The sequence below is a fragment of the Onychomys torridus genome, chromosome 21 (genome assembly GCF_903995425.1).
Source record: "Onychomys torridus chromosome 21, mOncTor1.1, whole genome shotgun sequence".
Classification (NCBI taxonomy): domain Eukaryota; kingdom Metazoa; phylum Chordata; class Mammalia; order Rodentia; family Cricetidae; genus Onychomys; species Onychomys torridus.
Window position 1 is genome coordinate 47,454,945 of NC_050463.1, and position 13,972 is coordinate 47,468,916.

The 13,972-nt window shown below is 47.4% G+C and overlaps 1 protein-coding gene across 2 annotated transcripts in view; it reads right to left on the bottom strand.

Moving 5' to 3' along the window:
• Positions 1-13,972, bottom strand: part of Taf1b (TATA-box binding protein associated factor, RNA polymerase I subunit B) — a 62,657-nt gene that overhangs the window by 31,993 nt on the left and 16,692 nt on the right. Inside the window, exons 7-8 of one of the 2 annotated variants that reach the window (XM_036171023.1) lie at positions 12,427-12,580; positions 6,650-6,749 (exon numbers count right to left, since the gene is read on the bottom strand). In XM_036171023.1, coding sequence (XP_036026916.1) covers positions 6,650-6,749; positions 12,427-12,580 — 254 coding nt within the window. Of the gene's footprint in view, positions 1-6,649; positions 6,750-12,426; positions 12,584-13,972 lie in introns of both variants that reach the window. The other variant, XM_036171022.1, reaches the window with a different exon arrangement.

The following is a 13,972-nucleotide window of genomic DNA, read 5'->3' on the forward strand; positions in this document are numbered from 1 at the left end:
ATCCTGCAAGGCTTGTCTCTAGGTCCCTCCCGGGATGCTGCGAGGCTCGGCTAGTCTCTAGGTCCATGTGTCAATGGATGAAGATAATGTGGCATATGTATACAACGGAGTTACATTCAGCTGTAACAAGGAAGGAAATTATGTCATTGGGAGAAATGACAGAGATCATCAAATTAAGGAAAATAAGCCAGACTCAGAAGACAAACATCATGCTTTCTATCATATGAAGGAAGTAGATGTAAGCACACACATGCACACGCATGCACACGCACATGCACATAAAAAGAAAAGGTACTACTTGAGGGTGACAGGATCGGCCAATGTGAGGAAAACACAAGGATAAACACGCACAAAAATGTCCAAGGAAATACTGTACATGCTTATGAAGGAAATGAATAACTGAAAAGTCACTGTAGAGAGGGAGGAAGAAAGTAAAACGAGGTGTGCTGGCCGGTGTTTGTCAACTTGACACAAATCTAAACATATCTGGGACAGGGGTTCTTTTTTTTTTTTTTTTTTTTTCTTTTTTTTTTTTTTTTTTAATGTGCATTGGTATTTGGTCTGCAAGTATGTCTGTGTGTGGGAGTCAGATCCACTGGAACCGGAGTAACAGACAATTGTGGGTACTGGGAATTGAAACCCAGTCCTCTTAAATAATGAGCTATCTCTCCAGCCCATGGGAAGAGGGACTCTTTTTTTTTTTTTTTTTTAATTTTTGGTTTTTCGAGACAGGGTTTGTCTGTAGCTTTGGAGCCTGACCTGGAACTCACTCTGTAGACCAGGCTGGCCTCGAATTCACAGAGATCCACCTGCCTCTGCCTCCTGAGTGCTGGGATTACAGGTGTGCGCCACCACCGCCAGGCAGGGAAGAGGGATCCTTAATTAAAGTGCCTCCATAAGATTATCTTATAGGCAAAAATGTGTGGAATTATCTTAACGATTGATGTGATAGGGCCCAGCCCATTGTGGGTGGAGCCACCCCTGGGGCAGGTGGTCCTGGATACTCTAAGAGAGCAAACTGAGCAAGACACAAGGAGCAAGCCAGGAAGCTGCACTCCTTCGTGGCCTCTGCATCATCCTGGCTCCTACCCTTTTTGAGTTCTTGCCCTGACTTCACTCCCTGAGGGGCCGTGCTGTGGAACTCTAAGCTGAAATAAAACCCCTTCTCTCCCGACGGTGCTTTTGGTCACGGCATTTTATCCCAACGACAGGAGCCCTAAGACACTTGGGCTGGGAGAGGTGGCTCCGTGGTACAGAGCCTCCTGTGCAAGCATGAGGACCTGAGTTCACATCCCCAGCACCCACATAAATGCCAGGTGTGCACGTGTGATCCCAGCCCCACTCCCGGGAAGGAGGTACCAGGAAACAGGCAGGACCCTGGGCTTGCTGGCCAGCCAGGATAACTGAAACAGAGTCCTAGGTTCAGTGAGAGACACTCTCACACCAACATTCTCTTCACCCCCGTCAGGGAAGGGGCCTTCCTTCTTGGGGCCTGAAGGAAGCTGCTGTGTGGGGAAGCTGCTGTGTGGATGCTTGTCACATACTTGCACTTCACAGACAATCCTCATGGACTGAAGGATGCTCAGGTCAGTTTCCACATTTGAACCGTGAAAAGGAGACTCGTATGGTCACCCAATCCCCCCCAGTCGTCTAGGATAAAGATGCTGGTGTCTGTCCTGGGCTGCAATTTGGGGAGTTGACCAACAGAATACTTCCAGGCACTAGCAGAACAAACACAGAGCCTTGTCCAAGCAAAATCAGAGTACTGGATGAGCAGCGGGCGTGAGTAACCATGTAAGCTCATCGGGTCGGGAGGTGTGCGGCAGGACACACTGGCCATGGAGGGAAAGGCAGGGAGGGAGAGCCGGGGCTGAAGAAAGGAGGGATTTTTATAAGCCAAGGCTAGGCAGAGAACTAGTACAAAGGTGATAAGCCAGTTGCACCGGCCCTGCGGGAAAGCCAAACGTCTCACAACATAAAGACACGAGCTACAACAGGAGAACAGATCTCCGGGCTTTATAACAGGACATTTCATCCAGGCTCCAGTGGCTACTATAAACAATTTTTCAGCCACTAAGTCTAAAGTGAAAGATTTCAAATCAATTATTGTCACTATTAATGCTATTTTGGTTTTTTGAGACAGGGTTTTTCTGTGTAGCTCTGGCTGTCCTGGAACTCACTTTATAGACCAGGCTGGTCTTGAACTCACAGAGATCAATCTGGCTCTGCCTCCACAATGGTAGGATTAAAGGCATGTGCCACCACCGCCTGGCTTCAAATCAAATTTTATTTATTTATTTATTCATTTATCCATTTATTTATTTATTCATTCATTCATTCATTCATTTATTTTTGGTTTTTTGAGCCAGGGTTTCTTTGTGTAGTTTTGGTGCCTGTCCTGAGTCTCTGTAGACCAGGCTGGCCTCGAACTCAGAGATCTGCTTGCCTCTGCCTCCTGAGTGCTGGGATTAAAGATGTGTACCACTACTACCCGGCCCAATTTTTTTAAGCAAGCCTCCTATTGCATGGTAATTTCAGGTACCTTTACTCCTCTGAAAGGAAACCTACAAAGCCCAGGGTTTGCTCAGTGCATGCGGGGGCCATTTAAGACATAGAAGCCAGGGCTGCGGTGATGGCCTGGGGCAGGGCGTGTGCGAACAAGCACAAGGGTCCAACTCCCCAGCTCCAGGTGAGATCCAGGCACGGCTGTGTTGGGGGTGGGGACAGGTGGCTCCCAGGAGCTGGCTCATCAGCTGGCCCAGCCAAACAGCAAGTCAGGCTTGGTGAGAGCCCTGTCTCAATGCAATTTGGTGACAGCAGCAATGGAGGGCATCTGTCATCCTCTTCTGGCCTCTGCCTAAGTGTACATGGGTGCAGGCACCTATACACACATGCACACACACCACACACTCAGACACACACCTGTGTGCATATACCACATGTAACACACACATACACAAAGATAGAATACCAACTCTGAGTCCAGGCCAATTCCAAGACTAAGAACTTGGGTGTTTAGTCTCCCAAAGGAAGCTCCAAGGATGGTGTGTCCTCCTTGGCTAGTCCAGCACATTCTGACAAGTTGGCTGTGGCCTAGAGTGCTGGCTGGAAAACAGGCGTCCTCTGTCCTCCACACTAGTGACCTCACCCTGCCCAAGCCAGGAAACTCTAACTTGTCTTATCAGGAAGAAGAAGCCCACTTCACGTGGCTGCTCTGGCTAGGAGGCCTGGCCTCAGGCCAGACACGCAACAGCTCCTATTTGAACCACCAGAAGCAAGGACTTCCAGCTTAGTCCTCTGTCACCGGCCTTCTGTTCCTAAGTGCCACCTGTGGGTTTCAGTAAGCAGCAAGATGTCCACGTACATGTCACACGTGCAGGCACACATCCCCACACTTGCACACACGCATGTGCACGCATATTAAAGAAGAGAGCCACGTTGCACACTCTGCAGGCTCCATTGGTCTGCCAGGGAATGCTCTTAATACTTTGATATCCAAATGACCATTTTCAAAGCACCTGAGCTGCCTCTCACCCATGACTCTTTTCATTATAAACTACTACAGTAATCCCTGGATATATTCCAAAATCCTTAATGGAGGGAGGCCTGAAACCTCCTAGGCAGTGCCCAGCCCTATATGTATCAGCTCCTTCCGTATATACACATACATACACCTGGGATGTGCTTTAATTCAGAAGTTAGCACGGTGAGAGACTGGCAACTAATAACAAGCAGAACAAACACAACACTAGTTAGTGGCAGGGGCTGAGGAGGGTGCAGGGGTTAGGCCCACGGGCTGCTATCCCAGGGACCCGAGTCGGGTTCCCAGCACCCACTAGGCAGTTCAGATTCACCTCTAACTGCAGTTCCAGGGGACTCTAAGCTGCTGCGCTCCTCAGACACCAGCGCTCACGTGCACATACCCCACCCCATACCTGATCCAAGTGATAAATCATTTCTAGTGATGTAAATGGGGTAGCACTCTCAGAACACCGTCCTGTGTTTTGGCCTTCCCACACTTTATGGCTGCTCCTGGGCACACCTGAATTGCTGACATCACCGCTCCTGTATCTTGCGTCACATTAAGTACATGAGAGTTTACAGAATCTGTTTGTTTTTGTTTTGTTTTGTTTGAGCTGAGGATCGAACCCAGGGCCTTGCACTTGTTAGGCAAGCGCTCTACCACTGAGCTAAATCCCCACCCCAAGTTTACAGAATCTAAGCACTGTGGCTGGTACTGATCCTGGAAGAGTTGGACTGATACCCAATGGTGGCCAAGAGGGCAGGTCCCCTGCCGGCTGTCAATGGCTGCATAAAAGGATAAGTCACATCCTGGCAGCAGTAGAGAGGAAGACCATCACACCACTCAAAACTCAACACACGGGATGTTCCTTACATTACTCAAAACTTTTTGAGTCAATTCTTGAAATTTTCATCTAACATTTTTTGTACTGTGGCTGACCACAGACAACTAAAAGCCTGGGTAAGAGGGCTTTACCCACTCTGGTCCTGTTACACCCATGGGTACACTATGGTCCTGTTACACCTATGGGTACTATGGTCCTGTTAGACCCTGATTTGGCAATGGACTGTAATTAGTTCCTTTAATTAATTTCAGAGACAAGGTGAAATACTAGAATTTTTTCCAAATTCCATTTGTATGATATCAACACTGACGAGCTGGCCTGGGGGTCAGAGCTAATAGCAAGCCATAGCAGAAGCCAGGCGGTGATGGCATACACCTTTAATCCAGATCACACATAGGCAGATCTCTGTGTGTTCAAGGATACAGCCAGCATGGAGACACACGCCTTTAATCTCAATTCCAACCATAGAAGACCTGGAGGTCTGTACAGACAGGCAGTGACAAGGAGGTCATGTGGTTGGGTTTACAACCAATGAGAAGGCAGAACAGAAAGTCAATAAAAAAGACAGACACACAGGAAGTAGCTCTCTTTGCGGAGAGGAAGGACAGCAGCGGCAGTGAAGGGTAAGAAAAGGATTTAAGCTCTTAACTATTGCTCTGACCTCTTAGCTTTTAACTGCAATTGGCTCTGTGTTTCTTATTTAACAAGACGGTTACATCTACACCTCCCCATTATGTCCTATCAAGTAATGAATTACTTAGGTAACCCATTTACTTGTGCTAAAACAAAGATGAAGTATTTCCTAAGAGAATTAACTAGCTGAGGAGAAAAAATTTCTCAGATTATTTGGTCCTAACTTTTTTATTTTTTTTTATTTCTCCTGCTTTAAATTCTATTTCTGCCGAAGGGACTTTACCTACTTTTGAAAGATTGAACAATAACATATACAGTAACAAAGAGACAGATGGATGGATAGATGATAGATGGATAATAGACAGACAGACAGACACATGGGACAGTGTGTGCCTCAGCTTTTAGTCTGAGACATCAACTTTTGACTGATGTCAATTTCTCTCCACCCTTGTGACATCAGTAGAGACGCTTGCTCAGAGTCCCTGCTGTCCCCTTGGTCCATCAGCTAGCAGGTCTACCTTGGTCAATCTCAGGCTGGTAGGGTGTGGCCTTCCTCTGGACATTCCCTGTGGAATGTTCTATCTCACTTGGCCTCTGCTTCGCTCCAGCCATGAAGCTAATGTAACAGTCACACCCTGGCAGTGCCATCCCACTGGCTGGGACTAAGTTGGGTGACAGGGGGAGCAAGTTCAGGTAAGATGCTCCAGATTCACTGTTTTTACTCAAAGTTCCGGACTGTTTTCTGTTGCTGTTGTTCTGTTTTTGTTTTTCATAAATAAATATGTACTTCTCAATGTACTGTTCACTCCGGTCAATTTCTCAAGACCCGTGTTCTTGGGGGTTGGGAGACTGTTATCAATCCTTGTTTCTGAAAGAAAAGATCTGTGACCTCTCTAGCTGTTGTTTTCACCAAAGACTGACAAACCGTCATGGCACAGAAGACTTCAGAGAGATCCAGCCCAGACCCAGGCCTCATGATCTGCCTGTCATATAAGGCTGTGGAAACAATGTTTTAGCCTTAACCTCACTGTATTATAAATGATGCTGTCTTTATTAGGTTGCTACATGCATCACTAGAGTCAGAAACCACTGGCGTGCATTCCACAGAAGTCTCTTAAGCTGCAAACAGTGCCATCGCTACAGAGGCCACAAAAGCCTAGCACAATAATTCCTTCTGTGGAAAATGGAAGAAACGTTTACTATTAGCCTTCTTAAAACCCTCTAATGAAGAATAAAGGGGAGGTAACCTTTGAGTACTCTAATAGTAATAAAGACACACAATTCAAAGATAGAAGCATTGCCACTGGAAAGCAGGTCTAGAGAAAGATAATGGAGGCGGAGGGATGGTGAGTTCAAGGCCAGCAGGTGATGCAGCAAGACCCTGTGTCAGGAAGGAGGATAAACTAACATGCAGAAGTCTTGAACTGGCACCTTCTGGCACAAGCCACGCTGTGTGTGAGCAATGAGAGACAGACCGGCCTCTTTTTCAGAGCAGTCTCACATGAGCAAATTTAAAAAAAGAATACATCTACATCATGAAGTTACAGCTATTGAAACCCACAGAATCGACACTGCACCAGAGACCACGCAAACAACCGCACTGTAGCCTTGTTAGTCAATGCAATGCACAGAAGAACACAACAACTTACCTCGACAGCAAAGATGCCTTTGTCTCGACCATACACTCTCATCTCTTCTGGAAACACCTGAAAAGCATTTATGTACGGGATGCGGTCCTCTTCGACAAACCTGTACTTTACAGAAAGGAGTCCCATGAGAGCCATGCACTGGCTCTGGTAAACTTTCTGAAAATCTCCCCCTTCACAAGGGAAGGGAGAGTTAGCTGGCGGCTTCTCTCTCACGCACATTTTAAAAGAGAAAGCCGCTGTCCCCAGCACCCCTGGGAAGAGCAGTCAGCTGACTGTCTACAGAGTGTCTGACTCTGACATGCTAAGTAAGTCTGAGAAGTACACATCTGCCCGCTCACCACCAGGCTCCCAGAGCACTCCTTCCAGGGCTGGCTGCTGTCACCTGACTAGCTCCTGCTCGGCCTGTGAATCCCTCCTTCAGGAAGCTCTTCCTGAGTCCCCATTTCCTTGTCCCCCTTCTGTCCTCAGGTCCTAGCCCAGTGCATGCTACCTGACAGAAAAACTATTAACGTTTCCATCCCAATGCCTGGAAAAAGCAGGAGGCCAGGCATTCTGAGTCAAATGTTGAGTATGAAGAAAACTCCAGATGTTTAAAACATTTATTTCTGTTTCATTCATCAAGTCAAATAAAGTTGTGGGGTATGACAGAGCCCTAGTGGGGAAACAGCAGTGAACCAGAGAATTAAAATGTCTGTCTGTCCCCACGAAGCTTGTGTTCTAGCGAGAAAAGGAAGATGTGGGCAGACAGTCAGGAAACCTACAGTGTGCTGGGGGGGGCGGGAGCAGGACGGGGTCTGCTGTGTGAACTCCTAAACAAAGTATCAGGGAAATAAGACCCAGTTGGGAATAAGCACCCAGAATGCACTGCCTCAGCCTCCACTGTCGGAAAGAGTGGACCTAAACTTAATTCCAAAATTAAAACGTAGTTCCTTTTAGTCTACTGAAATTAAGAATTAAATATTTGAGGTACAAATGAACGAAAATGTCTCCTAGCTGGTTTTCATTAGTTATTTTAGTTTACATAACTACACTATTGCCTTAATATTATTATATACATGACATAACACATACCTATCACTTCAAAAACCACCTAGACTTCCAAATGCTAACATATACATCATTTATTTAGTCTTTGACATATACACACACATATATAATATGTAATAATAATATATGATATATACATATGTAAATATGTATCTATAGTAAGTGTGAGAACACATGCCAGCCGTGTGCCCAGTGCTAGAACTGAGAGAGTAACAAGAGATGAAGGGCGGAACAGGAGGCACATGACCACAAGGGCCACCAGAGAGGCGTGTACAGGGCAGCCGGAGGAGAGGCGAGAGAGAGAAATGAATCTTGGGAACCACATTCTGGGGAAGCAGGTCTTGAAGCATGTGGGGTTTTGACAGCGACTCACCATTTACAGTACTGTTCTTAATCTCTTCTCAAAGCCTGCTTATTTTTGAATCTGAAATTTCTTTTAGAAAAACTCCTTCCCCAAATGGCCGGCAGCTCAATGAAAATTGAACACACTACTTCCCTTAGCAGGGTACCAGCTGGCTACCTGGATCCACCCAGGAAGGTGTGGACGGAGGACTGGCACCAAATGAAAGCATCCTGCACGCTCCTCCTGCCCAACGGAGCGCCAGCAGCGAGCGACTCCTGGAAACACTGTCCGCTCATGATCCCAGTGCGGTCTGGAGCTTTGACGTGAGACCCACTGGAACTTAACAAGCTGCGGCCGGGCGCACAGCACTAAAGCTGCGCTGCATTCGAGCTGTGTGCACTGTGCAGCAGTCCTGCCCGTCCGCCCGTCCGTCCGTCCTTCTCATTTCCCTCACCGCCTCCCTGAGGACAGAAGACACTTGCCTCCTCTTCCCTCCCCTGCACACAGCTGCCCAAGCCACCCTTTCTGACACAGCTCAGACGGTCTCTCCCGCTGACCCTCCCGCTGCTGACTATAGCACTTAGACCCCAAGTCCTAACGGGCACAGGGCTATTTCTGCGGAGATAAGACATGTCCTGGGAGTGTACCAAAGCAATGGGTGCATATTTTTGTGGATATATTGATTGTATATGTGGGAAACCATTGGGTCACATGTTACTTTGTTTTGTTATGTTATGTGAGATGGTCTCACTATGTAGCCCTGGAACACACTCACACTTCTGTCTGCCTCTGTCTCCTGAGCGCAGAGGATTAAAGGCTTGCACCACCATGCCGGGTATACATTGTGTATCTTTTTAAAGATTTACTTATCTATTTTATACATGAGTGTTTTCCTGCACATCTGTACGTATAATACACGTGTGCCTGGTGCCCACAGAGGACAGAAGAGGGCATTGGGTCCCACTGACCTGGACTTACAGACAAACTGTGAGATGCATGGGCATGCTGGAAACCAAACTCAGGTTCTGTGAAGGAGCAGGAAGTACTTTCAATCACTGAGCCACCACCTCTCAGGCCTTAGGAATTGAGTATTTTTAATGGTTGAGAATTATATTCCTAAATCAATTTTTTTGATTATGATTGATGAGAGGAGACCTGGAGGTTTCTGTCCTGCTCCCTTCTCAGCCCTCGCCTCCTCCAATCAGCCCGTCCCCTAGGCCCACTATTTACCTTCCGCCCCTTGACCATACAGAGCCCACTCCCGCTTCGAGCCTGGCACTCCCCGCTCTCCACCCGGAGTGCTGGGACCCTCTTTCCAGGGAGGCCGCTCCTCCACTCCAAGTGCAGCTCAGACGCTCTGCTCTGAAGCTGCCGCTCTGCTCTGAAGCTGCCGTCCAGTCGTGTTCTTTTGTTCAGCATTTGTCCAGCCTCGCGTCTGCCCGGCCCAGCCCGTCATTTTCCCCTCGACCATGTCTGTCCGTCCTGTCTAGTCTCAACCCCATGAGAGCGGGGCACTGACACACTACTTCCCAGCTGCATCTGGCCGAGTGCAGCAGACAGTCCACAGGTTTAACAGTAAGAGCTGGCTGTTGTTACTTCCCGGCATCACTGCTGGCAGGAGGGCCCTTTGGAGTCAGTGTGAAGAAGGGACAGGAGATCCCCCAGGCCGATGGACGCTGCTCTACAGATAGCAGGCAACAGCAGCTTCCGCCACTGCTAAGACAGGTAGGGCCAGCGCTAGAGGCAGAGGCAGGGGGATCTCTGAGTTAGAAGCCAGCCAGGGCTACAGAGTTAGCAATCCTGTCTCAAGAAAAGAGGAACAAAGAACAGGGGTGGGGTGGGGGGAACAAGACAAAACAAAAAAACAAAAGAATGAAAGAAAAGGAAGGGAGGAAAGGACAGAGGGAAGGAAAGTAGGAGGGAGGGAGGGCGGGCATAGATGCATTCTGGACAAGCTGACGATTCTCTTTAGCTTACAAAGTTTAGCAGTACCGCTCGGACTGAACACCTGAACAACCTCCTGCAGGGCAACTCAACAGAGATAAACAGCCCCTGCCCCAGAGTTTGATTGCTGCAGTTCTGCCACGGCCCCAGATAATGCTGGGCTGCAGGTCAAGAAGCTGCAAGCTGAGGACCTGTCTCAGAGCTCTTTCTGGGGAAAAGCAGAGCACAAGGAACAAGGTGGCGGTCCTTTCTCCCACTGCCCCAAGCAACTAAGCTCTGTCCCCAACTTGTACACCCCAGGGAGCACGGTGACAGCCCTCCAGCTAACTAGATCCAATCTCCTTGAAGGCATTTTAAAATTGCCCTCTGTGGGGGAGGAGAGTCAGCGCAAAGAAGGGTGAACCAGGGAGGGACTAGAATTGTCTATTCCATGAACACCATGTTTTCCTTGAGGAGAACCGCAGGTAAGTCAATTTCTGGGAGAGTTCTGCTGCCCACTCACAGACTGCCCTGGGGCGGCTGGCCCCTTGATCCAGCTCTGAAGACACCATTAGGTTCTCCGGATTAGGGATCTTTTTGAAAGACCCTCTGGTTACCAGCAGGAAGATGGGCAGGAATGACTGAGGACTGGGAAATCAGGGGGCACCCAGGGGAGGTGGGGAAGAGCGGGGTACAGGGTTTGGAAGGTAGACGTAACAGATCATGGTGACTGACAGTGTGGAGAGTGAAGAGAGAGTCCAGGAGAAGCCCCAGCTTCCCCGACAGACCAGCAGGCTCCACAGCATGTGCTGAGCACTGGAGAAGAGCAGGGTCGAGGGGACAGATGGTGAGGCACTTTTTAGTCAGACTGATTTAACCATAGAGACATCAGCAGTCATGTCCAGTGGGCAGTCCAGTGGGCAGCTCTATAGGTGAATACAAGGGTCTGGCCCTCACTAGACAAGCCTGGGCTGGTGACAGAGTCGGGAGTCTTCCGAACCAAGATAATAATTAGTCTTGGGAGAAGATGATGTCATCTTGTGAGGGCTCAAAGTAAGGCAACATTCAACTCAGAGAATCACGAGTGGTCCCTGGGCAGCTGCTCACACCCCAGAAAAGCGTTGTTATTTGGTTAATGTCCAGAGGCACTATCATCATTTACTAGAAGCATTCTATCTAATAAAAAGGCCAAGCGCCGGTAATGACGATGACCACAATGATGGTGAGGAGGAGAACTAAGCCCTGACTAGCCGGAGCTCTACGACCCCCAGACCTGCTCTGACTGCGCATGCACTGCCAATGGCCACCGCAGCTAGAACCCTAAGGAGCCATTTTAACACAGGCCCACTCTACCCAGAAGGAAGCAGAAACTGACTGGCTCAATGTTATGACATGTGACGATGAACTGGCAGAGCCGGAAGTCTGGCTTCCAACGGGTGCCCTTGTGAGCGTTCCACTCACTGATGAAATTCAGTGTTCTTACTCAGAGCACATAAAGGAGTGGAGAGTGAGCATGTTAATGATGTTGCTCTGCCTAGTAAGTGACTGCTTCTGTACCCTCAGTTCATTAGTTATAAAACCCTGGATAATGGTGCTGCCTTCAGCTCAAGCATCTTCTTTAGGTCAGTCTTTCTGTCTAAAATTCTCTAGGCTACCTTGGAATATGTAAATGCCTACTATAGCATAACAAGACCTTTCTGTAGTTTTGATATCGATTTTTCCTAATAAACAGACTGCCTATATTTTAGTTTTTACATAACTACTAATGGCCATTCTGTTAGTAAAAGATCCCCTGCTCACCTTTTCTTAGAAAAATATTTAAGATGTCTCCACAGGAATATTAACATCATTTTTCTCTTCAAATTATTTTATCCACATTAGATTATTAACTTTCTAATCTCTCATGTGAGGAGAACACTACAATTTCTGCTATACCAGTAAAAACTCGAATTATTAGACTTAAAGATAATTAACTTCAAGAATTAGAAGCCACGCTCCACGAAATGATTAACTGCCACTGTCAGCCAGCCTGGGTTTGGACTCACCTAGGAGACACATCTATCTCAGGCATCTGGAGAAATGTTCCCAGGGAGGTTTACTAAGGGAAAACCCACCGTGAGCGCAGGCGGCACTACCCCATGGGCTGGGGTCCTGGGCTGAACACAAAAGAGAAATGGAGGAGACAGCGGCATCTTTCTCTACTAGTGATCTGATGTGAGCAAGCTGCCCACCACTGACATGGCGAACTGGATCTCTGACCCCACAAGCAGACACAAATCTTCCTCTTCTGAGTGAGCTGCTCTGTCAGTTCTTAGTCACAAGGAGAAAAGTAACCCGGGCCCCACCCAGCTTTCCAGGCCTTTCCCCACTTGAGGCTTTCTGAACAATTAAGAATATCCAAAGGCTGTTCCTAAATTCGCACAGATTATCATGACAAAATGATCAGGAAGTAAGTTCAGCTCACCTCAAAAGGTCTGAAAGAGTTATTGTTTCTCTCTGCCAGAGCAAGGACAGGTAGCAGAGAGCGAGGGTCCTGGGCACAGTCATCTTCAGGATACCCTTCTCCTTCCAGTCCGAGTAATCCACTCCGTCAACAGATCCAGAACAGACATCTGCTGCTGCTTCAGGAACAAAGCAAGATTTTAAAAATAGTAACAAATCAAGGGGCATTCAAGATAGATTCAAGTAACTGATTTGCTTTGCATAAACAATCTAACTTTGCATGTGCCACCAACTCTGACAGCCCAAGTTCAATCCTCAGGACCCACATGGTGGAAGGTGAGAATCTGACTCCTCAAAGTTGTCCTCTGAGCTCCACATGTGTGTGCTGGAGATACACACACACACACACACACACACACACACACTCCCTGGTGGTCACTGTGACCTGACTGTGCTTCACTAGACTGAGTGATTAGCTGTGCAAATCCTGTGCAGAGATGAAATGTGGAGCTTGGTTGGTTTTTTTTGTTTTTGGTTTTGGTTTTGGTTTTTGGTTTTTGGTTGTTTTTTTTTTTTTTTTTTTAATGTGCATTGGTGTTTTGTCTGTGTGTATGTCTGTGTTGGGTCCCCTGGAACTGGAGTTACAGACAGTTGTGAGCTGCCATGTGGATGCTGAGAATTGAACCTGGGTCCTCTGGAAGAGCAGTCAGTGCTCTTAACTGCTGAGCCATCCCTCCAGCCCCGGAGCCTGTTGTTTTTACCTTTCTTCCAAAGGTTGATTTTACTCCATTTACTTTTTACTTTGTTTATGTGTATGCATGCCTTGGGTGGGGACCCATGCCAGTGAGCATGTGGAGGTCAGAGGACAACCTGTGGAGTCAGTTCTCTCCTCCCCCATGTGGTTTCCTGGGCAGGAACTCAGTTCATTAGCTGCAGTCTCCTTTACCCTAGACCGGCTTGCTTTACCCCTTGTTACGTCCATCCTTTGGTGTGCTCAGCACTGATTTCTTTGTTTTGTTTAGCTTTCTGTTTGTGGCTTGGCTGTCATTTATTCTTAGCACATCATCATATTTCCTCTACGTCCTGAGTCTCCTCTCAAGAGACGTTTCACCTTCATCTTCTGATGGGTTCTGCTCTAGTGAAACATCTGTGGGTGGACGCTCGCTGAGCTGACTGCTGAGCTGACTCTGGACTTTCTGTTCACTACCTTCTCAACCTCTGTCCTGTCTCCTCTCTCCTGCAGGCAGGATTGATTTCCTGGATCCCATTTCACCTTCTTTCTGATTCTGCATTCATTTTTATGGGTTTTTTTGTTTTGTTTTGTTTTAGATTAAGATGTAATATTTGGATTACATCAAGATGTAATAATATTAAATGAATGTTGAAAATGAACAGAACATTTTGTGAGGACAGAAGACTGCACTTCTCTCTCTCTCTTGTAATTTTTTTTTAGCAACATGGAGAGTGATTTGAATTATATGCACATACAATCATGCCTCTCCCTCTAACATATTCAAATAAAAACCTTTCTGGATGATCGCCTATGGTGATAATAGTTATATCCGAGT